Genomic DNA, 22,786 nt, shown 5'->3' on the forward strand with positions numbered 1-22,786 from the left:
TGGTGACAAACGTGACAGAATCGTACACTAACATGGAAAAACTATGCAATGAAAATGAAATTAAGCACTCACAGTTTTTGTTTGTATACCATTTTTGTTGATAGTTGGTCCCCTCTGCACCATGTTATGAAAAATTGCAATTGATCACCGGCTATAAATCATGGCGCGACCAGCCGTGGTAGGCTGGTCCTGAATGGTCGACTAGACTTGTCCAGCCATCGTTGACTAGCGTGCGTTTGGTCAGAGTTAGTCAAACCCTGGTTAACTACGGTCTTTGATCGAACTTGCACCATGCTGGCCCCCATTTGTATGACAAGCGTTACTGACGTAAATGTGGTCCCATTTTAATGCCAAAAGCGTTGAAACTTTAAAGGTTTTGTGTGATGTTGTAAATTGTTTTTCAGAGGCTGGCAAGAAACAGGAATGATGCAGATTACTGGTTTGACTACGGCACATTCTGCCTTCTCATCAATGATGTCGCTAAGGTAATTCTTTATCATAACAAGTCATCACAAGCCATCACAAGCTATCACAAGGCAAATCATAAGTTATCACCGGTCCAATACAAGTCATCACAAGTCAATTAAAGTCAATTACAAGCAGTGGCGTATCCAGAGGGATACTTTATCATTGTTCATCCATTGTTACTTGTGATTTCACTTGTGAGTTTACTTGTAGTTGTCTTGACTACAACTCTGCCGTGTAGAATTCAAACAATGTTTCTACTGAACACCTGTAGTTTATTGTCTCTATTCCCCGATGAATCCGTCAAACCAGACGGTGCTGGGCAGTTTGGAGTGGTACAGGGTTTAAGGCAATCGTGTAGTTACGGGCCCGGTTTTCTATAAGAGAACAAAATTCACTTCTTATATATTTGACTTTTAATGCCAAAGTAACCAAACGACATTAAGAACATGCAGGTTTGTCATAGATAGAGGGCAGGGTTTTGACATTTTTGAGGGAAATTTGGAGGTAAAACGACAAAAAACAACACGAAAATAAAGATGGCGCTCACCGCAATGTAACATGAACGCGCAAGGCACGGTGAATCTCACGGCACCAACCATAAACCGCATAGGAAAATAGTAATTTCTACCCCAAGAAACTGTTCAAAATTACAAAAAAAAGGTGTCATTAGAATTGAGAGAAGTCTGTTTTAGGTTTTAAAGGTCATTTTTTAATGATAAAAAACACCCTTGTCTAATTTGACCGAAACTAAAGAGGAGCCCGTAACTACTACACTATCACCAGAATTAACTGCTCCTTCAAATTTGTTACATCACTGTTAAACAGACTTACAACTTTTCTCGTTTTCCTAAAGGCTGAGGAGTGCTTCAAAGAGACAGTCTCCATCAACGCTCAACATCTTCACGGTCTGCTCCTGTATGGGGTTGTCTGTTCCATCGAGGAGAGAAACGATGTCGCAGAGACCTTCTTCGAGTCAGCTACCTGTGTGGACCCAGACAGTGTACTGGCTTGGACTATGCTGGGTATGCAGATTTTTTATCTAAACATTCTTCAAACCTGTTGTAGGAATTGTAGATGGTGTTGTGTGGCCTACTCATGCAGTGTTATAGTTGAGTTCATCCCAAGTCCTCACAAGTCCTCATGAATCCTCACAAGTCCTCACAAGTCCTCACAAGTTCTCACAAGTCCATCGCAAGTCCATCGCAAGTCCTAAGTTGTCCTCACAACTCCTCACTAGTCCATCACAAGTCCTCACAAGTCCTCACTAGTCCATAACAAGTCCTCGTTAGTCCATAACAAGTCCTCGTTAGTCCATAACAAGTCCTCATTAGTCCATAACAAGTCCTCAAATTTTTCACAAGTCCTCACTAATCCATCACAAGTCCTCACACGTCACAAGCTATTTCAACGAACTGTGACAAAGACATTCCTTTAATATTGTTCATGTCCTGTTACTTGTGACCGGACTTGTGAATTGACTTGTGACTTAGTTGTGATCGGATTTGTAATGGAATTGGGGTGGAATTGTGATGAACTGAACTACAACACTGTTTTCTAAATAGAGGACAGTGGAGGATACTAGAGAATACGCATACTGAGTAGAGTTTGAACAATTTCATCTGCAGTCGTGTGGGTTCCAAAGAACAGTGCACCATTGCCACCTCCACCTAAACTTAGCTTTAATCACTTCATGCAGCGGACACCACAGGTTTGGAAACATTCATTTCGGATGAATATTTTTGCAAGCTGCATGCATGTATGCATTTTGTTTCTGTTGGTGGGAGTGCATCTAAAATCAGAGGGTGCACAGTTGTTTCAAATAACTACAAGAGTCTAACTTTCCATGTCTTGCATAAAAAAGTCATTCCTAACTGTTTCAAACACAAAACTTTTCATTTCCTTCATTCAAATTGTTGAATGAAGACTCATATCTGGCATGCTATGCCGAAACAGGTTTCAATCGGGCACTGTTTTTTGATTGGTTGTTATATCTTCGTCACCTTCAGGTCTGTTCTACGACGGCATCAATCAGGATATTCAAGCGGAGTACGCCTTCATGCAGGCACAGAAGATCAACATAGCCAATGCCGTAGCCAAGATGAAACAGCAGCAAGCAGCCGAGCAGCAGGCTAATGCGTCTCAGCAGACAGCTGGGGGCGGGGACTTGGCTAAGGCTGGGGAGGAACAGGCCAGCGAGAAAGGTATCAATTTTGATTTGCTTGTACATGTCTGAAGTCGCAATAATATGATCATCACAGTCTTTTGAGCTTCGAGGAAGAGCTCTTTTTGATACAATAGTACTTAGTTAGGTGCAGTTATTAGTTGGGTACAGTTTTTAGTTGGGTACATACCCAGTTTTGAACAGATATGAGCAGTACATGGTGTGAACATTGTGAATGGATGAACAACCATGTCATGCGTTGCTTGGCCTGTGTCCAAATGATTCAATGTGTTAACAGCCATAAAAATGTAAATAATGGAGACTGATTTTTTTTTTTTTTTAGCTTAGAGAGGGAATGTGATGTGGCCATTTGCTTCTGGAATGGTCACTGTGGACGTGTATCACAGCAAAGAAAATCAATAATTGTCATGACATATATTTTTGACTTTGGTATTTGTTTGCTGCACAGTTTTTACAGTCTGTTTGAAGGCATTTTTTTATTTGAAACCTAATGTTTTGCTATATGTTGGCTGGCATCCATTAAATTAATATGTTGCTGCTAATACTGTTACATCTTTGAATTTTATACTAAGTAGCCCATTCTTTCATCTGGTGGCTGGTTACTACAGATGATGGCTGTAAATTATTTGCTCATTTATGTGGTTACTTTTAACCATTCAAACTCATTGCTTGCTTGTAACAACAAAACTGCTTTTTTGCTTGCTTTGCTCCACCCATCGCTCTGCCCATTCCGTCACCTTTCCCACCCCTAACTCCTCCCACCTCTTGCCCAAACCACCCTCTTCTGTCATCCTGTGGTTCTCCAACCCCATGACTCCTCCCACCCATTGCTCCTCCCAAACCTTACTCCTCCCACCTCTTGCCCAAACAACCCTCTCCTCCCATCCCTTGGCTCCTCCAACCCCATGACTCCTCCAACTCATTGCTCCTCCCAAACCTTACTCCTCCCACCTCTTGTCCAAACAACCCTCTTCTCCCATCCCTTGCTCCTCCAACCCCATGACTCCTCCAACTCATTACTCCTCCCAAACCTTACTCCTCCCACCTCTTGCCCAAACTACCCTCTTCTCCGATCTCTTGGTCCTCCTACCATGACTCCTCCCACTCATTGCTCCTCCCAAACCTTACTCCTCCCACCTCTTGTCCAAACAACCCTCTTCTCCCATCCCTTGCTCCTCCAACCCAATGACTCCTCCCACCCATTGCTCCTCCCAAACCTTACTCCTCCCACCTCTTGCCCAAACTACCCTCTTCTCCGATCTCTTGGTCCTCCTACCATGACTCCTCCCACTCATTGCTCCTCCCAAACCTTACTCCTCCCACCTCTTGTCCAAACAACCCTCTTCTCCCATCCCTTGCTCCTCCAACCCCATGACTCCTCCCACCCATTGCTCCTCCCAAACCTTACTCCTCCCACCTCTTGTCCAAACAACCCTCTTCTCCCATCCCTTGCTCCTCCAACCCCATGACTCCTCCCACCCATTGCTCCTCCCAAACCTTACTCCTCCCACCTCTTGCCCAAACAACCCTCTCCTCCCATCCCTTGCTCCTCCAACCCCATGACTCCTCCAACTCATTGCTCCTCCCAAACCTTACTCCTCCCACCTCTTGTCCAAACAACCCTCTCCTCCCATCCCTTGCTCCTCCTACCCCATGACTCCTCCAACTCATTGCTCCTCCCAAACCTTACTCCTCCCACCTCTTGCCCAAACTACCCTCTTCTCCGATCTCTTGGTCCTCCTACCATGACTCCTCCCACTCATTGCTCCTCCCAAACCTTACTCCTCCCACCTCTTGTCCAAACAACCCTCTCCTCCCATCCCTTGCTCCTCCAACCCAATGACTCCTCCAACTCATTGCTCCTCCCAAACCTTTCTCCTCCCACCTCTTGCCCAAACAACCCTCTCCTCCCATCCCTTGCTCCTCCTACCCCATGACTCCTCCCACTCATTGCTCCTCCCAAACCTTACTCCTCCCACCTCTTGCCCAACAACCCTCTTCTCCCATCCCTTGCTCCTCCTACCCTGTGACTCCTTCCACCCATTGCTCTTCCCACCCATTGCTCCACTGACTCCATTCTCCACCCACCCTTTGTTCCTCCTCTCAATTACCCCACCAACCCCTAACTCCTACTTTTTGGCCCGTTTCATCCCCTTCATCCTCACCCATTGTTACAACCACCCTTTGCTCCTCCCACCCCTGCTCCATCCTATCCCCTCCCCATCAATAGCCGAGAGTGAGAAGGGTGCCTTGGTGCCTCAATTCACCAAGACCCCTGCCACGCCCACTGATGCTAAGATACCGATCCGCCCACAATCAAAGGACAAACCCCAGGCTCCCAAAAAGCGAATGTCGGTGTCGTCTAAGTCTGGTGAGTGTGTGTCTGTGATTCTGTCATCATGAATGCAGTTGGAAAATAGTCCCATAGAATGAGACCAATTGCTAGTTTTGCATGGAACATGCTGCATATGCCTCATTACAAAGTAGGTCAGAGTTCAAGCCTGATAGAGATTTTTAAAAAATCAAAGTGGAGTCAGCATATACATGTACATGTATGTGTAAATTTGAAAAGGGGATCTGTTACTTAGGTTACTGTTCACGATGAAAATGATTAGAACTCGCCTTCATCCACATGTACTTTGGATTTGGTAAATTTGCTTTCCAGCAAAAAATAGCAAGTTGAATATTCACCCTTTCATAACTGAGCTTTGTGCTTTTCCTTTCCTGGGTGCATTGGCTTGACCCGTATAGCTCAAGCAATATAATACTGCTATTCATTGTACAGCGTGCATTGTAGACCCAATTGATTGTCAATCTCTTTGTAAGAAATGTCTGTGTGCAAGAGGGTGCACTTCCCAATGCTTCTAAAGAGAAAATCAAGGGGGAACATAAAGGTATTTTGGGGCCAACGCTTTCATGGCCCTTACATGGTGAAAGATATTTTATATTCCGGCAAGTCACCAGCAATCAGTTGGCAATAAAAAAAGGCAAAGACTTCTTAAAGGTATAGTCCATCATTTGCAATCTGTGCATTTTGTTTGTTTGGAGCTAAAAAGTTCTCAAAATCTAAAGAAGGGTGCTGAACAACTAACCTGATGAAGTTTCAGCTCAGCTTCGGCTGTATATTCCGAGAAAAACAGCATTCTAGGATCTCGATTTCAAATCAAAAGTTGCTGAATCATGTTTTGAATTGGGCCTGAATTCAGCGTCGGAGACACGTTCTTGCTGAGCCGATTGCAACTACGCGATGTTGCGCACTGATCTGACGAATTATAGCAACTGCATGCACGTGGGCGTCGTGTCAATGCTTGTGCTCGCTTCGCCGAATAAAGAAAACTACTAACGGAAATGTCCATCGATGTGTCTTGACAGTGTGCCATAAAGAGTAATTTTACAGAGAGTTTAGTTCCCTTTACTATCTTTCAACCAAGTATGTTGTTTTTCAACAATAATTATGTTATTTACTTTTTGGAGAGCTGCAAACGATGGACTGTAGCTTTAAACAGCCTGAAATGTGACTTCCAAAATAAGTCATTTTGAACAAGTTTCTTTCACATTTTCCTGCTGCTCAAATTTACAGATTCATGTCTCATAATCTGCTTTTTTACATTCCACTACACATTTGTTTTCTCACATTCACTCAAAAGCAATGCTCTGTCATTTTTCCATATTGAATTATTGGATTTTGCCCTTTACCGACATATGTTTATAAACACAAAACCCAATAGTGAAGTTACATCACCCTGACGCTCGTTCCATCTTATGAATATACATACCTTGATTTCACTTATAGAAGTACATGTAGTACAGAGTTCATGTAATTCCATGGCAGTTATGTGTCGTTGTCTTGGTTTCGACACGTCCCTGAACCTTTAGGTCGATAAAAAAAACACTGACAAAAGCAAACAGAGAATCAGTGATCCATCCATCAATATTAAAGGTACAGATATTTATTTCAGTGACAAGACAAATGTAGTTCCTGTGCATGCTGTAAGGTGTGTGTGTTCAGGGATTTTTCAGGGACACAACAACCGACTTGAATCTGACAACTGCAACCTCATTTTATTAGTGAACGCTGTACTTTCGTGTTGACTCGTTTGTTAAAGCTGCAGTCCGTCATTTGCATCTAAAAAGTAACTGACAAAATTACTGTTAAAAAGCATACTTGGTTTAAAGATAGTAACTAAACTCCCTGTGAAATTGTTCTTTCTGCTAAGCTCTCGTTTTGAAGATTGCAAAAAAAAGAAGGCAATTTCCAATGATGTGTCTAAAGGCGCATTTTTGGAAATTTCCGTCAGTAGTTCGTTTTTTTAATACGGCAAAGCACGCGCAAGCATTGACACGACGCACACGCACGCGTGGTTGCTATAATTCGTCAGGTAAGTGCGCGACATCACGCAACTGCAATCGACTCGATGAGAACATGTCCCGGAAACTGAATTCGGGCACAATTCAAAACATGACTCATGGAATCAAGATCCTAGAATATAGTTTCCTCGGAATAAACAGCATTCACCGAGCCAAACCTTCATCAGGTTAGTTGTTAAGCACCCTTCTTTAGATTTTGAGCACTTTTGTTGCTTTGAATGATCATAATGCACAAATTGCAAATAATGGACTCTACCTATAAAGTTACATTTCCAGTGCTATTTTCAAGCTTCATTCAGAGAAAAAAAACAAATCCTTTTCGAAGTTGCTATTTCTCTAGCCAACGTTATTCACTTTTAATGAGACATTGACCAAAAAAAAATCGAACCACATTCAGTTGTTGAATTATTACTTTATATTTCAAATTGCTTGCGGCCCAACAGAAATTTCATTCTCGCAGTGTAGGCTGGTTCCCACCCTGCAATCAGTATTGATAATAGATGGACCGGGCGCCAGTCTACTGGCAAAGGGGATCTGTTGGTGCCCAAAATATACACCTGTTTTTTTTAGAGATCGAGTTGCAGACATCCAAACCAGGAAAAAACTATTTTTCAGATGGAATAAAACATACAAGTTAAAACATTTTGAAGAGTTTTTTTTACATGTTGAAGAGCAAGGGTCGACAGACAAAGGGAGAACAATGATCCTCGATCATGCGTTTATGTGCTTAGTCTGTGGGAGAGTGTTATATTTCAGGGACAAAGGAAAAGACAATGGTTTGTCCTCGGGAGTTATGTAAAACATGTGTGTGGGTGTGTGTTTATGGTGTAAATCAAGGACACACATGTAAAGCATCATCGAGTAATTGAGGACAATGTCAAATCGGGGACGACTTTGATTAGAAAACATGTACAAAACCAATGGAAGCTGTTGCCAAAAAGTATAAACAAAACATCGATGACGAGGAACAATAAAAAAATCCTTGATTTACACCGTAAACAAATATGTGTGTGGGCAGGCTGTCACCGCGTTATGGGAAAGTTTTTTATAGTTAGGCAAATTAGGACCAAGTTATGGGGGCTTTCTGCTGTCCCCACAGTGTCTTCGGTCCCCATAGTACCATGGGACAACTCGTGTGTAGTCCCCACAACTACTGAACAAGTATGTCTGTGTGAACATGTGGTTTTTGTTTTAGTTGTCTGTACTGTGGTTTGTCCTTTCATCAATATGTTAGGTTTTAGGGTTTTTGAGAGGTTTTTTTTTTGGGGGGGGGGGTGTTTTTGTTGCTACAACCATGAAGCATCAACTCGTAAAAAGAGACACTGCAAAATTCTGCCAGCGTGACAATACATATCTTCTGAGTCTGGTTAAATTTGTTAGCCCATCAGTACAGTCTCTTGTGAAAAACATAAATGGGAATGTGTTTCTCTGAGCTCAGAGTAGTCAAAATATGCCTATGTTAAACCCTGTAATGGTGACAAAGGGGTAGCATCTGTAACCTCCTGTTTATAATAAACTACACAACAAAAAAATTGAAGTTTACAACAACAAAAATTATTACATAATTTTATTACATAGGTAAAGATTTTTCAGAAAAATGTCAGTCTATATTTGTTGCTCTGGTACAATATTTGTACTAAGAATAAAGTTTTAAAAAATTGCCTCATTTTGATCTCTAAATGGTTTGAATGAAAGAAAGAAAAAAAGTAGGAAGAATAATTTCTACACGTCCACAACCAGATAGTTCCTTTAATGTTTTGATATTATTTCCTTTTTTGGTCATTTCACCCACGTCTGTATCAGCCTTCAATAGAAATCTACTCGTACCACACACAAAAACACACCATTATGCATCACTGCTTTTTATTACACAATGTGCCCCAGGAAGAATGTGGGCACCTTTTATGCGAGTTGAACTCAAAGTGCATTACGCTTGTGAAAGTTGAACTTTTCACTTGTTTAGCATACACTTTACCTACTCTTTGCTAGCAGGCCTACATGTACTTTGAAACATTTGGCAGGGATGGAATTTGTCAGGATTTTTCCTAATTTCTGTGAGGATTTTCCTGATTACAGCTTTTTTTTTTAAGAATCCCTTTTGAAAACTGGAATTCCAGAGGTTATACTTTAAAGTTGTTTTAACCTAAAAACTTGAGGGTTTGCATGGTAGACATGATCATTGAATGGGAGGTTTTGCGGTTACACCATGTGAATGATAACTCTTTGTGAGTTGTGTGGTTCTGACAAGAACCAGTTGGTTTAACTCCAATTAAAAAAAAACTGGTTCTTCTCAGAACCACACAACTCATTAAGAGATATCATTCACATGATGTTACTGCAAACCTCCCATTCATTAACCCAAAAAACAGGAACAAAAGAAATTGGTATTTTAAGGGATGCCACTTTGGCAAATACAAGCATATGTGATGCGATCAAGCTAAATGATTCGTTTGTCGGCCCTTATCAAATTTTGTATTTTTACATGTGTGAATAGAGCTATCTTTCAGTTTGTATTTGGTAAAAACCCCATGTGAATACGACCTTCCGTTCAGAAGTTATGGGACTTAAAAACACAGGCAGATCAGAAAGAAGAAAACAGAGAAATCAAACAGAGAAATCAACGATTCAAAATTGAAGTGTTTATTAAGCAACAATAAACATGCTTTATTTCATGTTATTGAATATTAACTCCTTAGCAAAAAAGTCACATTTGAACTACTTTTTCGTGAGTTTTTCTCTTAAAAAAATAATTGACATGAAAGAGGACATATTTAGCCTTCCGATTTTACAGAAAAGTCAATTTTGAAATTTCCACCCCTACTGACCTATTTTGGGCTGTATCTTAAAATCATAATTGCCGACAAATGACTCATTTAGCTTGATCACATTCCATATACTGTATCATAGACCCTACGTTTGCTCTGGGGCCCTCAGTGACCCTCAACCCGTCTGTCGTTTAGTTTGTTGATTTTTCATTTTCCCTCAATCCCAGTCACCCCTGATTTAGCATTGACATATCAAATGTAACTTTATCCTGCATCAGTTTTTATCGCTCACTATGCACATTGAAGTTGTAGTACAATTTATAAAAAGCCCCTGTTTCAATTTGTTATTTCCATGAAAGATGATATCCCAACTATTGAGCTGATTACAGGTAAAGATATTTCCAAATAGAATTATTTGCACACACGGACAGACGTAGCGACACCAATAACACCAGTGTGACAAAATGCACAGGAAAATTGTTACCTGCACTGTTCAATCAAAATTGAAGTGTTCAAATAAACCACAAAGGGAATCTGACTTGGTACATTATAATAATTTTAAAGTTGAAATTTTTTTTGGGACTGAAGTGAGGTTTGAACCTGCAACCTCCAGATTGCTGTTCCAGTGCTCTACCAACTGAGCTATCCAGCCCCATGTTGGTAGTTCCCCAATTTTTCAATGTCTTTGTTCAAAGGGTGCTAGTCAGAGGCCATAAACCTGTATATGTAGCCAGGGATCACACCCTAAGTGTAAATTAAAAACTAGAAATCAATCTAAGAAATATATTTAAGAAAAATATGCTTTGCCAACCATTACCACAGGGCATAGTTTTCACAAGCACATATATCATTCCATTTCAAAAACCGAACTCCTTCGGCATTTTTGATAGGAAACTTCCTGAATCCTACAAAATCATTCGCTGTGCTGCAAAGTTATGACACAGTCCTGGTACTTGAACTTCAAAGGGCATCCAGCTACATGTAAAGCTAATCTCTACCTTCTATATCCTACACAATCCTACAAATCTTTTGTTGGAATTTGAAGGATTTGGCCGGGAGGTTTAACGCTAAAGCAAACACAGACTGCTGATTTGTATTGCAGTAAAAGCAACAACATGAAAAGCTGTTTTATCAGTCAGTTGATAAACATTTCCCCCTTTCCCACAATTCCTTGCACTTCCTGTAGGCACAGAGGCATCAGTTAAAGGTACGAGTGCAGTGCGATTTTGCAAGCAATATGTAACCGCACAATTTTTCTGTTTTTTGCAAGTTTGGTTTTTCTCTGGTTTGGTTTTAACATATCACTTTTTTGTATTCTTTTAGGTAACATCCTAAGTGAACATATTGATTCACAGAAGGCATTAACTAAATTAATCATGAACTAATTAAAATGTTTTGAAATTATCGGTGAATAAATAATTGTATTGAAATATAACATTTAGGCCGTTCCTAAAACGTTGTCCAACAATTGCATTAATCTTGTAATAATACTAATGATAATTTCTTTGGAATTTGCTGATGCTATTTGATATCGATTTTGAGTATCTAATCCAAAACTTTTGGTCTTGAAATAACTTTTTGTATGTGTACATAGACAATTTTGAAGCAAGAGGTCATTTTCGTGGAGCTGATACACACGGATAATATGCTTAGCACAGAAACTATGTACTTAGCAAAAGCAGAATACCAGCCAGAATGCAGGGGCGGATGTAGCTTCCAGAAAAAACATGGGGATTGATATTTAATTGAAGCATGTACGCCCTGCTGCTAGGGGGTCCGTTGGCATTTCTGCTACTCACTGTATTGTCCCAAACCGCCCTGCCTGTTACTCCCCCCACAACTCTCAAAACTGCCCTGCCTGTCACACCCTGCACTGCTCCAAACTGCTCTGCCTGTTATTCCCTGCACCGCCCCAAACTGCCCTGCCTGTCACACCCTGCACTGCTCCAAACTGTCCTGCCTGTTACTCCCTGCACCACCCCAAACTGCCCTGCCTGTTACTTCCCAACTGCATCGCCCAAAACCACCATACCCGTTACCCCCTGTATCACCCCAAACTGCCCTGCCTGTTACTCCCTGTACTTCCCTAAACCACCCTGCCTGTTACTCCTTATACTTCCCTAAACCACCCTGCCTGTTACTCCTTATACTTCCCCAAACTGCCCTGCCTGTTACTCTCTGTACTGCCCCAAACTGCTCTGTATGTTACACTCAGTACTGCCCCAAACCGCCCAAGCACTTTAAGGTTTTATGGATTCATCAGGGAATAAATACAATGTAATACAATGTAATACAATGTACTACAATGTACTACAATGTAGTTCAGCTGCAAATGATTAAACCCCACCTTTACAAATCCCACTCCCTACAGCTCTGAGTTTAGACAACCAGCGTGTACGCAGCGCTACCAGTAACGTCCCTGGCAGTAAGCTGGGCAGTCGACCAGGCTCAGCCGAGCAAGAGGAACATCAGAAGGAACCGCCAGTCCCTGTCCCAGAATCAAGCATCTTCATGATTGTTGTGGAATTCCTCCTAGAAGTCAAAGCTTTACAGGTGAGAATTTTTGTTGGAACCTGAAGGCCAGATGATAATTTGGCAACTTCAAACAAAAATTAACAGTTTAACACATGGATTTTTTCATTTGATTTTGTTCATTTTTCCACGTGTCTTACATACCATTTAAAACAAATTTGGCATTATTGCCAGCCCCGGCTTCATCCCTGGCACCGGAATCATTAAGAAGTCATTAATATCTCAGCAGAACATGAGCCTATATTCAACCGAAGTCCCCAAATCAATGTATATTTTTTCGTTCTATTCCCCCGCCGTAGTTCTGTGAGCGTGCCCTAGCCCATGAGCTCTTAGACCCCAAGGGAGGCCCCACCACAGCGTACTACGTCGCGCTGGCCAGATTCAAGCTACAGAGGAAGGAACTAGAGGAAGCACAGGATAGTCTGAACCAGGCCTTGCTACTCAACTATCAGGTTTGTGCAAGGGCTAGGCCATCTTGTGTCCAAAATAATGAGAAAGCGGAGTCCATCACAAGTCCATCACAAGTGAAACACAGGTTGATTCACAAGTCTAGTCATTTTTTAACGGGGAGTTAAAATAAATCAAACGACTGCTGTTTGTCACAGTTAATGTGAATAGCTTGTGTCTAGACTTGATACTGAGGATTTGTGATGGAATTTTTTTTGTTTTGTTATGGGAAGCAGAGGCGTAGCAATTGGATTTTGTAAAGACTGCCCTTTTCCATTCAAGTGCCCTTTTTCCACCAGTGTTTAACCCCCAATATTTGTAAAGAGTGCCCTTTTTTTTAATCGAGTGCCCTTTGTTTTAAACAAGTGCTCTTTTTTTATGAAACAAGTTTTGCCCTTTTTTATCCAGAGGCCTTTTACGAGTGCCCTGTTTGGAATTTTACAAAGACCATTGGTATTTGTTCTTCCCTAAAAAGTGCTATAGTGTGCATGATCATCCGGTTTCAGATGTGCGAGTGCCCTTTGCACGAAGTTTGTACCCCCAGCCCAATAAAAATGACCTTGCTACGCCTCTGGGAAGTTGCCCATTACAAGGCCAAAACCCAAAAATAACAAACACAGACAGGCACACAGATCACATGCCCCCGTACCTCAAAAGCACACCTGGGCGTTGCGGTGGAGGTACCTGCTATGCATGACCTACTTTGAATGCATCCAGAAGGGACTCACAACAGATCGAGTTCAATGACAAACCATTTGGTCAAGGACGAGTTGATCAGCACAGATGTTGTAATCATGTACTTCTACTGTCCAAACATATCTAACATATAAGATTTGAGGCTTTGCGTGGTGGAGTACAGTCTCCTGACGATGACTAGAGCAGGCTAGTCGAAACCTTGAGACCAAAGACAAGTTCTTTTAGAACTTAATGCAGGACTGTTCTTATCAGAACAAAAACTACTTAGCGAAAGTTGATAATAAGCAGGACAAGTTCTTTTCAGAACTAAATATCTTCTAAGCAGTAGCTATTACCAAATGGTGTTACCGCAAACCGAAACGATATCTAACATAAGTAATGGTTTTGTGTTGTGATATTCAGGATGCCAACGCATGGTCTATCATGGGTCACTTGCGCTATCTTCAAGGCAACATGCCAGACGCCAAGGACTGTTACGAAAGAACGTTGGCATTTGTTGCCGACGCTAGAGAGATGCACGCTATCTACCTTCGTCTGGCATCCATCTACCTGCAGGATGGAGATGTAAGGAATCTTTATATGCCCAGGGCCCAGTCTGTGAAGTACTTGATTTTCCGCTAACAGAACCTCCATTTATTTAATGTGCGCACAGCATAGAACAGGCTTTCTTAAGAAGCAAAATTTATATCCATGCACATGAAACTCTAGACACGTTAGGGCTTAAATTTGAAACAGCTCATTTTTTTGCCTTCCCCATATTCTGAGGGGAAGCAACAAGGGAGAGGGGAGACAGGCCTGAAGTGGGAGGGGGATGCCATGCCTCATCACCTTAGATACACCACTGTTGCTACGCACACAAATGTGACCTGGCTTATCAAACGAGGAATAACCCCCACCTTTGACTTTTCAAGTTACATACATCATGTTAAAGCGCAACTCATTGGCTTCCTAATGGTACCAAATTTATTTCTGCAGCTTAATTTATTCCAAAGATATGCCGCAGGAACTTCAACAGTATCCCGCCGAATTTCGCCAACCCTATTTTGAAAAAAAAAAACGGCTTTGAAGAAAAAAATACGTATTGCGCCGCCAACAGCAGTGGAAAACGATCTTCAGTTTCCAACTTTTGGGGATATTTTTTTCTCAACAAAAATGCCTAGTGTGAATCTTGGATTACTTGGCTACTCAAAAATGAGAAAAAAACAATTTTGATTTTGACATAATTTTTATTAGTGTACCCAACTTCATGCGTTGATTACTCAAAACATGGTTTTGGGGGACATTCCTCATTTTGCCACAGTAAGTCACAAATGTCCTGTTTCCACTCTATTCACGGGATTAAAGCAGAGAGCATGGAAAGTTTAGATACAGAATTTGCTTAAAAACAGTCATGAAAAATGACCTTGGTTATGAAATGTACCCAAGGTTAGCAAAATATTTCTGCAAGGGTTGGCACTGCGTTTTTTGCTAACAGATAAGCAGCTGCATGAAAGTTGTCCCAGCTCTGTCTATTGATTATCAGTGTAAAACAAAATCACATGCCACTTTCACAATCATTTTCTTAATCCATTGTGTGTGGAAAAAACTCATAGGGTATCAACAAATTTGAAGAAAACTTCTTTTTCTGACGAAAGTTTAAAAATCCACACAAACAAACAAAGAAGCAAAAACAACTGAAAATTGATTGTTCACCAACATCCTTCTGCAAAACTGAATTTCCATATTTATTTGTATTGCTTGGATATGCAAAATTCAGATGTGATCAACATTGCCCTGATCTGAAAAAATGATTAAATCGTGATGTGAATACTGAACCGACCTACATGTATGTGTAAAGTTTGTATAGTTTTTTCATGACAAGTGTTTTGTTTTTCAACATTGACAGTTCCAGAAAGCCAAGAATGTTTTCCTGATGGCGTGCAAGAATTCCCCATCCTGTATCTCATGGCTGGGTGTTGGCATTGCCTGCTATAGGGTGAGTATATCTGACAGGAGTTGAACGGTAACAAAGCAGTGCCTTTGTCGGGGTTCCTTTGCATAGCTCGGGACTTGACTTGAGACAGGATGACAGGTGATGGAGTTGTGCTGCACTTTTGATGGAATCAGCTACAACACAATAAATTGCATCAGCAAAGAGTTAAATTATCGAAATATAAAGCCAGAGTCCATCATCATTTAAAGCCAGAGTCCATCATTTGCAGCTATCCAAAAAGTCACTGGCATAATTATTGTTAAAAAACATACTTGGTTGAAAGATAGTAAGGGGACTAAACTCCCTGTGAAATTATTCTTTCTGGCAAGCTGTCATTTTGAAGTAATCAACGAAAGAAGGCCTTTCCAACGGTGCTTCTTAAGAAGCACCGTAGGAAATTCAAATTAGTAGTTCGTTTTGTTATTCGGCGATGAGCGCAAGCATTGGATCGACGCACACACGCGCGCGGTTGCTATAATTCGTCGGACCATTGCGCGACATTGCGTAGCTTCAATCGGCTCAGTGAGAACGTGTCTAGGACGCTGAATTCAGGCCCAATTCAAAACATGATTCAGCAACTTTTGATTTGAAGTCGAGATCCTAGAATGTTGTTTTTCTCGAAATACACAGCTAAAGATGAGCTAAAAATTCATCAGGTTAGTTGTTCAGCACCCTTCTTTAGATCTTGAGCACTTTTGTTGCTTTAAATTAACAAAATGCACAAATTACAAATGATGGACTGTAAATCATTCTCCTGTCATTCTGTCACTTCCAGTTGGGAGAGCTATCGGAAGCAGAAGACGCACTCTGCGAAGCCAACATTCTCAATAACAGCGACCCCGAGGTCTGGGGCTACCTATCCCTAGTCTGCCTGCACACCAACCGGCAGTTAGAGGCGGAGCAAGCGTACAAGTACGCCCTCAAAGTCCACCTCAAGGACGAGGAACTACTCCAGGAGATTCACGACGTACAGGAGCAGGTTGGATTTGGGAATCCACAGTTCTAGAGCCTCCTCTTTCTACCTGGATGCTCTGCCAATAACATCGCCGTATCTCCATGCTAAATAGACGGCCTGGATGGATACCTGGGTACCCAATACCCATTCAAAAATGGCAGGAAACAGGCGCCATTTGAACGGCTTTATTACCAGAAACTCTCAAGATTTTTCAGGAGGGAGGGGGGCATTGAGGAGGCATTGGAGTCAATAAATAAAAAGCATAACGAGTTCTGAAGATATGAATCAAGATTTGCAATAAATGGGGAGAGTTGCTAAGAAAATTGGGATTTTTCCATTATGTAAAAAGATTCCATTATGTAAAATATTTGCATAAAAATAGCCACCACCCATTCCCCCCGATCCGCCAATTCCTTTCTGAAAGGGAAACACAACATTTTTATGAGCAATTGCCAGAAGAAAAAAAATGTAGGAAAAATTCTTATGCTTCCAAGGAATATTTGACATTTGTTACATGTCCAACTGCTGTCCCTGTCTCAATTGTCTTCAAAGCACACCCACGAGGAGGGGGGGCAATTCTCTTTTTGAATTTTGTATAAATTTGTGTAAATTTCAAAGTTTGTTGTAATTGATTTAGACATTTCTTCACATTGTCAAAATGTCCGTATGGACATAATAGTGTGTGTACATGTATATGGAAGTGACTTTTTCATTCCAGATTTTTTGGTCAAATTTTATAAATCAGTATGAAGTATTTCACCTATTGCCTTTGACAAAATGTCAGCTTTCCGTCCAAAATAACTTCCAAAATATATCAGTTTGTTTTCCACTGCACATTTCTAATGTATTATAGGATATGTGTAACATAGGTCGTGTGAACTACTAATGTTTAAAAGGCTTCTTAAAATGAAGCACAAATTTAAAGATGTCTTTATCTTACCATTTCGAGCATTTTTTTTGTTCAATTATTAGTAGTTCAGTGCTCAGTTGGTTTTGTATATTTGGAAATGGTCCTGACTTTTGTTTGAATTCACATTGGAGAGATTTACATCTCTCATTTGTTAACGTAACTGTACATAACTTATTTCATAGAGAGTTTGCAAAGAGCGCCCTCTCTGGGGACAGGTCTTTGTTCCTCTGTGATACAGGCGAGTCGACACTTCGAAAAATAATACAAATCTGTCCACAGTGAGTGCGCTCTGTGAAAACTCGATATTACTTTTAAATGAGTGAGATTAAAGAATACATAACAGCGCATTGTTGCAAATGCCACAAAAAGAACTTGTGTTATTCTATGCTTTGCTGTACAACTTCGCTACAACTTTGGTATGTTTATAAGAGCAGGAAGATAGACAATTACCAGAGTGGGCAACAGTGTAAAGTTGCAAAATCAAATCACAAATTTATGCAAATTATTTTGAAGGGGGAGTGGTATGCATTCACATTTTTCGGAAGTGGCGGTGCTGTTTCTTTTTTTTTTGCTCTTGCCGCGCTTGAAATGACAAAACAATGAGAGTCATTTTCAATGAGGGGCTATCACTTGGTATGAATTCCAACATGGTTTGCTCCAATTTTTATCCAAAATTGCATGTTATTTTACCCTTCATTAATGCAGCCCATCCCCAGTATATTTTGACCAATCACCGTAGCCAGTTTCATCTCTTTGAACTTTGTTTTTTAATTTCATAATGATGGGCAGCAAAGAAATTCAATTTCGTTGTTCTGGACTCTTGCATTACCGCCTTACCTTATACTTTGGAGTGCTGGAGCATGGAGCGCGTGATTCATGGTAGCATAAAATGGCACGACAGTAGAGCGCGTGATGAATATGCATGACTATGACGTCACTAGAATCTGAGTAATATATCACGCACGGTACTGATAGATATACATGTAGATGCACACTGTATGTGCTGCATCCCACCGATGATATCACATTTAACAAGTCCTCTTTCTACTGTCGCGCCGCCACCCTCTAGTGTCGTCCCACTTACCGACGATATCACATTTAACAAGTCCTCTTTCTACTGTCGCGCCGCCTCCCTCTAGTGTCGTCCCACTTGATGATCATCGGTAAGTGGGGCAACAGTAGAGGGTGGCAGCGCGACAGTAGAAAGAGGATTTGTTAAATGTGATATCTGTTTCTGTTTCTGTTTCTGTTTCTGTTCCATAAACGTACAAACACCTAGAAGGTTGTCGACGTACGTTGGTCAGGGTCAGGTGTGCAGCAACTAAATTCTTGATTGGGTTTTGGAAGCCAGGTCTTGAATGTTGATGTTGTCCAGTGCCAGTTTGAAAGTCTTAATGTCAGGTGAAGAGCGGATGTTAGGGTGAAGTTGATTCCATTCTAGGATGGTCTTTGGGTACATTGAGTAACGAAAGCAGTCCTTATTTGTGGTGATGACTCTATATGAGAAAGGTCCGGTCTGTCTAGTAGAAACCCCCCTTGATGAGTTGACGATGTTCAGATAATCTTCCATATTACTCGGTGTAAGCCCATGGGTTTCTTTGTAGAGTGTGACTAAGTAAGATTTGAGGCTTTGCATGGTGGAGATACTAAATAATGAAAGGTTTGCGGAAACACCATGTGCGAATAATTTCTCAACTAAGAGAATGGTTCTGAAAAGAACCAGAGGTATAAACTCGACGTTCCGGTCAGTATGCTCTGACCGTCTTCAGGAGAGTGCCTAAACTCTAAGAAAGTGAATACTTAAGTGGCAAAAGGGGAATTAATGGAGTGTGAAGTTGCATCCTGTGCAAGTAGCATCCTGTGAAGTTGCATCCTGTGAGGATGCCAAGTAGACAGGATCCCTGAGCAAGCTTAGTGCCCACTGAAGTGGAACAGTAGGGTTGCAGTGTCAGTGGAGGGAGGACCTAGGGTATAGGAGACCCATCAGTCTAAGGTGGTAGCTGAGGACCTAGGGTATAGGAGACCCATCAGTCTGGAGAAGTGGGAGCCAGATGTCGTTGAGGTGAAACCCGATGTCTTGCGGAACTGTGTTGTGCTTGCGGATCTCGATGGCTTCCCGTATGCGTCTTGGATGCCAGAACTGGATCGGTGCGATGAGTTCGGCCGCATCCCAATCAACTTTGTGGTCGTTGATGTGGGAATGTTTGACAATGGCCGATTTGTCAAAATCCCCTCGCCGTCCATGTGCTCTGTGTTCCTTGAGCCTAGTGGGAAGGTTCCGACCAGTTTCGCCGATGTAGACTTTGCCGCATTCGCATGGAATGCGGTAGACTCCCGGCTTGGATGAGGAGTCCTGCTTGTCCTTGTGCGTATGGAGGCTGCCTTGGAGCTTGTTGCCAGATGAGTGGTACACCTTGACGCCGGCTTGTCGGAGGATGCGTTGCAGATGATGAGAAGCTGGACCTATGTAAGGAAGAGTGACTGAGGGAGATACAGTGGGAGGACCTTGGGTATAGGGGACCCGTTGGTCAGGTTTGCTGATCTTGATGCGGTGGGGTTTGTAGCCGTTCCGTTGTAGTGACGTCTGGATGTGCTTGAGTTCACGCTTGAGGTTGTCTTGGTCGCAGACCTCGAAGGCTCTCTGTACTAGGGTGCGGTTGACCGATGACTTGATGCTGGGGTGATGGAACGACCGCTGGTGGAGATAGCGGTCGGTGTGGGTGGGTTTCCTGTAGACGCTGTGTCCCAGGGTGCCATCCGGATTCCTGGAGATCTTGACGTCCAGGAAAGGAATGGTGCCGTGCTGTTCTTGTTCCATGGTGAAGCTGATGCTGGTGTGTTGCTTGTTGAGGTACTGGAGGAAGTCTTGGAGTGTGTCCGGGCCATGGGGCCACACTACGAAGGTGTCATCAACGTAGCGTAGCCACAGGCTCGGCCGAAGATCCGCTGTGAGTAGGGAGGAAGACTCGAACTCCTCCATGAAGATGTCGGCTAGGACCGGGGATAAAGGAGATCCCATGGAGGTCCCAGCCGTTTGCTCGTAGAACTTGCCTTGCCACTGAAAACAACTGGAAGAAATACATGTTAGTAACAGATCATGAATTTGGTCGGGGGACAGGTCTGTGCGTTCAGCGAGAGTGGTATCATGTTCAAGTCTTTCCTTAGCTAGTTTGCAGGCCTCGCCTGTGGGAACATTGGTGAAGAGTGAGACGACGTCAAAACTGACAAGCAAGTCAGTGGGTTGGACCGTGAGGTTTCTGGTGATGCTGACAAACTGGGGAGAGTTGGACACATGGTGTGGTGTCTGACCCACCAAGGGTCTGAGGATTTTGGCTAAGTGTTGGGCTGTGTGGTAAGTGGGGGAACCTCGAGAGGCAACTATGGGGCGCAGAGGGATCTCAGGTTTGTGAATCTTTGGTTGACCAAAGAACCTGGGACAGATCGAACTGGAGGGTCTGAGTCGTCTGTAGAGGGGGGTGGATAATGCATCTGCTCGATGCAAGAGGAGAAGTTGGCTGGCAACTCGCTTCTCGATGGCGGGGATGGGGTTCTTGGGGAGTGGGCGGTATGAACCAGAAGAAAGTATGTCTTTTACCTTGTTGCTGTAGTCCTCCCTGTCCATGACGACGGTGGCGTTGCCCTTGTCCGCTGTGAGGATGTGGATGGAGTTGTCTCGGCGAAGGTCACTGACAGCGAACCGCTCTGTTTTGGTCAGATTAGGTTTAGCTGGGCGAGCCTTGCGGAGGACTTCATTCATCTTGATGCGGACGTCGTTGGCTGCTGTCTTGGTGAGGTGTCTGAGGGCTGGCTCCGTCGACTGGATGATGCTCTCGATGGGTACGGACTTTGGAGGAACAGCAAAGTTCATGCCAAGGGACAGAACTTTCGTTTCAGTACTGTTCAGCTGTCGGCTGCTGAGGTTGACTACCGTATGCTTGGTGAAGGTGTCTTGACTACGGAGATGAGGTGGATGGCGCCAGGATATAGGAGATCCAGATGGCAGGTTACGCGGGCGAGAAGACTGACGCCAGGATATAGGAGATCCAGTTGGCGGGCTATGTAGGCGAGATGGATGACGCCAGGATATAGGAGATCCAGTTGGCGGGCTACGGTTCCGGTGGAAAGGAGTCGGAGTACTCCGTTCCTTGCGTTCCAGGCGGTAGAATTTCCTAAGTTGTTTCCGACGAGTGGTGGAGTACACAAACTGGCTGGAAGAAGTGGTGAGAGAACAAATCCTGTCAAAGTGGACTGGTTCCAAGGTGGAGCGGAGATCCTCTTCCGTGTCGGTGATCTGCTGGTCGAGGATGGCGAGTTGTAGTCTGGTGAAGGAGATGCGTTCTCGGATGAGTGCGGAGCTGGCTCTCCGGAGGATGTCATCCGATCGGTGATTGCGTATGGGATCGCGGATACGCAGACCGGCAGGAGTTATCTTAGAGTCGCGGCATCGCTTGAGGAAGGTTAAGTTGTTGATGAGTTTAGAACGCCGAATTGACGTCCGTTCATACAACCTAACCTGGTTGGTTACCAGCTCCCCGTAGAGCGAAGATAAGTGTGACTAATCGAACTTTGGTCCTTCGATCTTGAAGAGTGTCCCATTTGAGTTTATTCATCATTGCTGAGATGCTTGACTCCCTGCTGTAGTCTTGCATAACAAATCTAGCTGCTCTGTGTTGAATGCTTTCTAATTTCTTTTTATCCGACGCATGATGAGGATCCCAAATGGCGGAACAATATTCTAGCCTTGGTCTGACTAGTGTCTGATACGCAATGGACTTGGTATTACTGTTGCAGTGGTGGATGTTTCTCTTGAGTAGCCCGAGCATACGATTGGCTTTAGAGATGATCTGATCAATGTGAGTGGACCACTTGTGGATATCATCGGTAAGTGGGACGACACTAGAAGGTGGCGGCGCGACAGTAGAAAGAGGACTTGTTAAATGTGATATCATTGGTAAGTGGGACGACACTAGAGGGTGGCGGCGCGACAGTAGAAAGAGGACTTGTTAAATGTGATATCATCGGTGGGATGCAGCACATACAGTGTGCATCTACATGTATATCTATCAGTACCGTGCGTGATATATTACTCATGAGCTTCTAGTGACGTCATAGTCATGCATATTCATCACGCGCTCTACTGTCGTGCCATTTTATGCTACCGTGATTCATGTGGTTTGCAGAGAAACGAGAAATCATGAGAACTGGAAATCGTACAATGAGATCGCTTTCACGGCTCGTGTCAGCCCCCTTTGCTGTACGGAAAGTGTGTGTACCTACCCCCCCCCCCCCCCCCCATCCGGTTTATATTTCCGCTTTTGGGGTTGCTGTGGGGAATTCCCCAATTTTCCGCACTGTTCATTTTCTGCCCTTTTTGGCCAGTTTTTGTTCGTTCGTCCCTGTTTAACGTCGCACCTGAATGATTTGCATGCGGAAGTGCCACGAACGGACAGCCAGGTACCAAGGACGAAAACTTTTGTTAGCCCCAAAATAA

General features: G+C 42.8%; 1 protein-coding gene and 1 pseudogene across 4 annotated transcripts in view; one reads left to right on the forward strand and one right to left on the reverse strand.

Moving 5' to 3' along the window:
- Window positions 1-17,666, forward strand: part of LOC119742397 (cilia- and flagella-associated protein 70-like) — a 45,285-nt gene extending 27,619 nt beyond the window's left edge. The window contains exons 18-27 of one of the 4 annotated variants that reach the window (XM_038218294.1): window positions 405-485; window positions 1,322-1,490; window positions 2,475-2,669; window positions 4,881-5,021; window positions 10,143-10,172; window positions 12,155-12,336; window positions 12,615-12,767; window positions 13,861-14,022; window positions 15,344-15,433; window positions 16,206-17,666. In XM_038218294.1, coding sequence (XP_038074222.1) covers window positions 405-485; window positions 1,322-1,490; window positions 2,475-2,669; window positions 4,881-5,021; window positions 10,143-10,172; window positions 12,155-12,336; window positions 12,615-12,767; window positions 13,861-14,022; window positions 15,344-15,433; window positions 16,206-16,436 — 1,434 coding nt within the window. In that variant the 3' untranslated portion in view covers window positions 16,437-17,666. Of the gene's footprint in view, window positions 1-404; window positions 486-1,321; window positions 1,491-2,474; window positions 2,670-4,880; window positions 5,022-10,142; window positions 10,173-10,969; window positions 10,991-12,154; window positions 12,337-12,614; window positions 12,768-13,860; window positions 14,023-15,343; window positions 15,434-16,205 lie in introns of all 4 variants that reach the window. The other 3 variants (XM_038218295.1, XM_038218296.1, XM_038218297.1) reach the window with 3 other exon arrangements.
- Window positions 17,667-19,658: 1,992 nt separating this feature from the next.
- LOC119743467 lies at window positions 19,659-21,839 on the reverse strand (annotated as a pseudogene).
- Between the last annotated feature and the right edge of the window lie 947 nt (window positions 21,840-22,786).

The sequence above is a fragment of the Patiria miniata genome, unplaced genomic scaffold, assembly GCF_015706575.1.
Source record: "Patiria miniata isolate m_02_andy unplaced genomic scaffold, ASM1570657v1 HiC_scaffold_6, whole genome shotgun sequence".
Taxonomy (NCBI): domain Eukaryota; kingdom Metazoa; phylum Echinodermata; class Asteroidea; order Valvatida; family Asterinidae; genus Patiria; species Patiria miniata.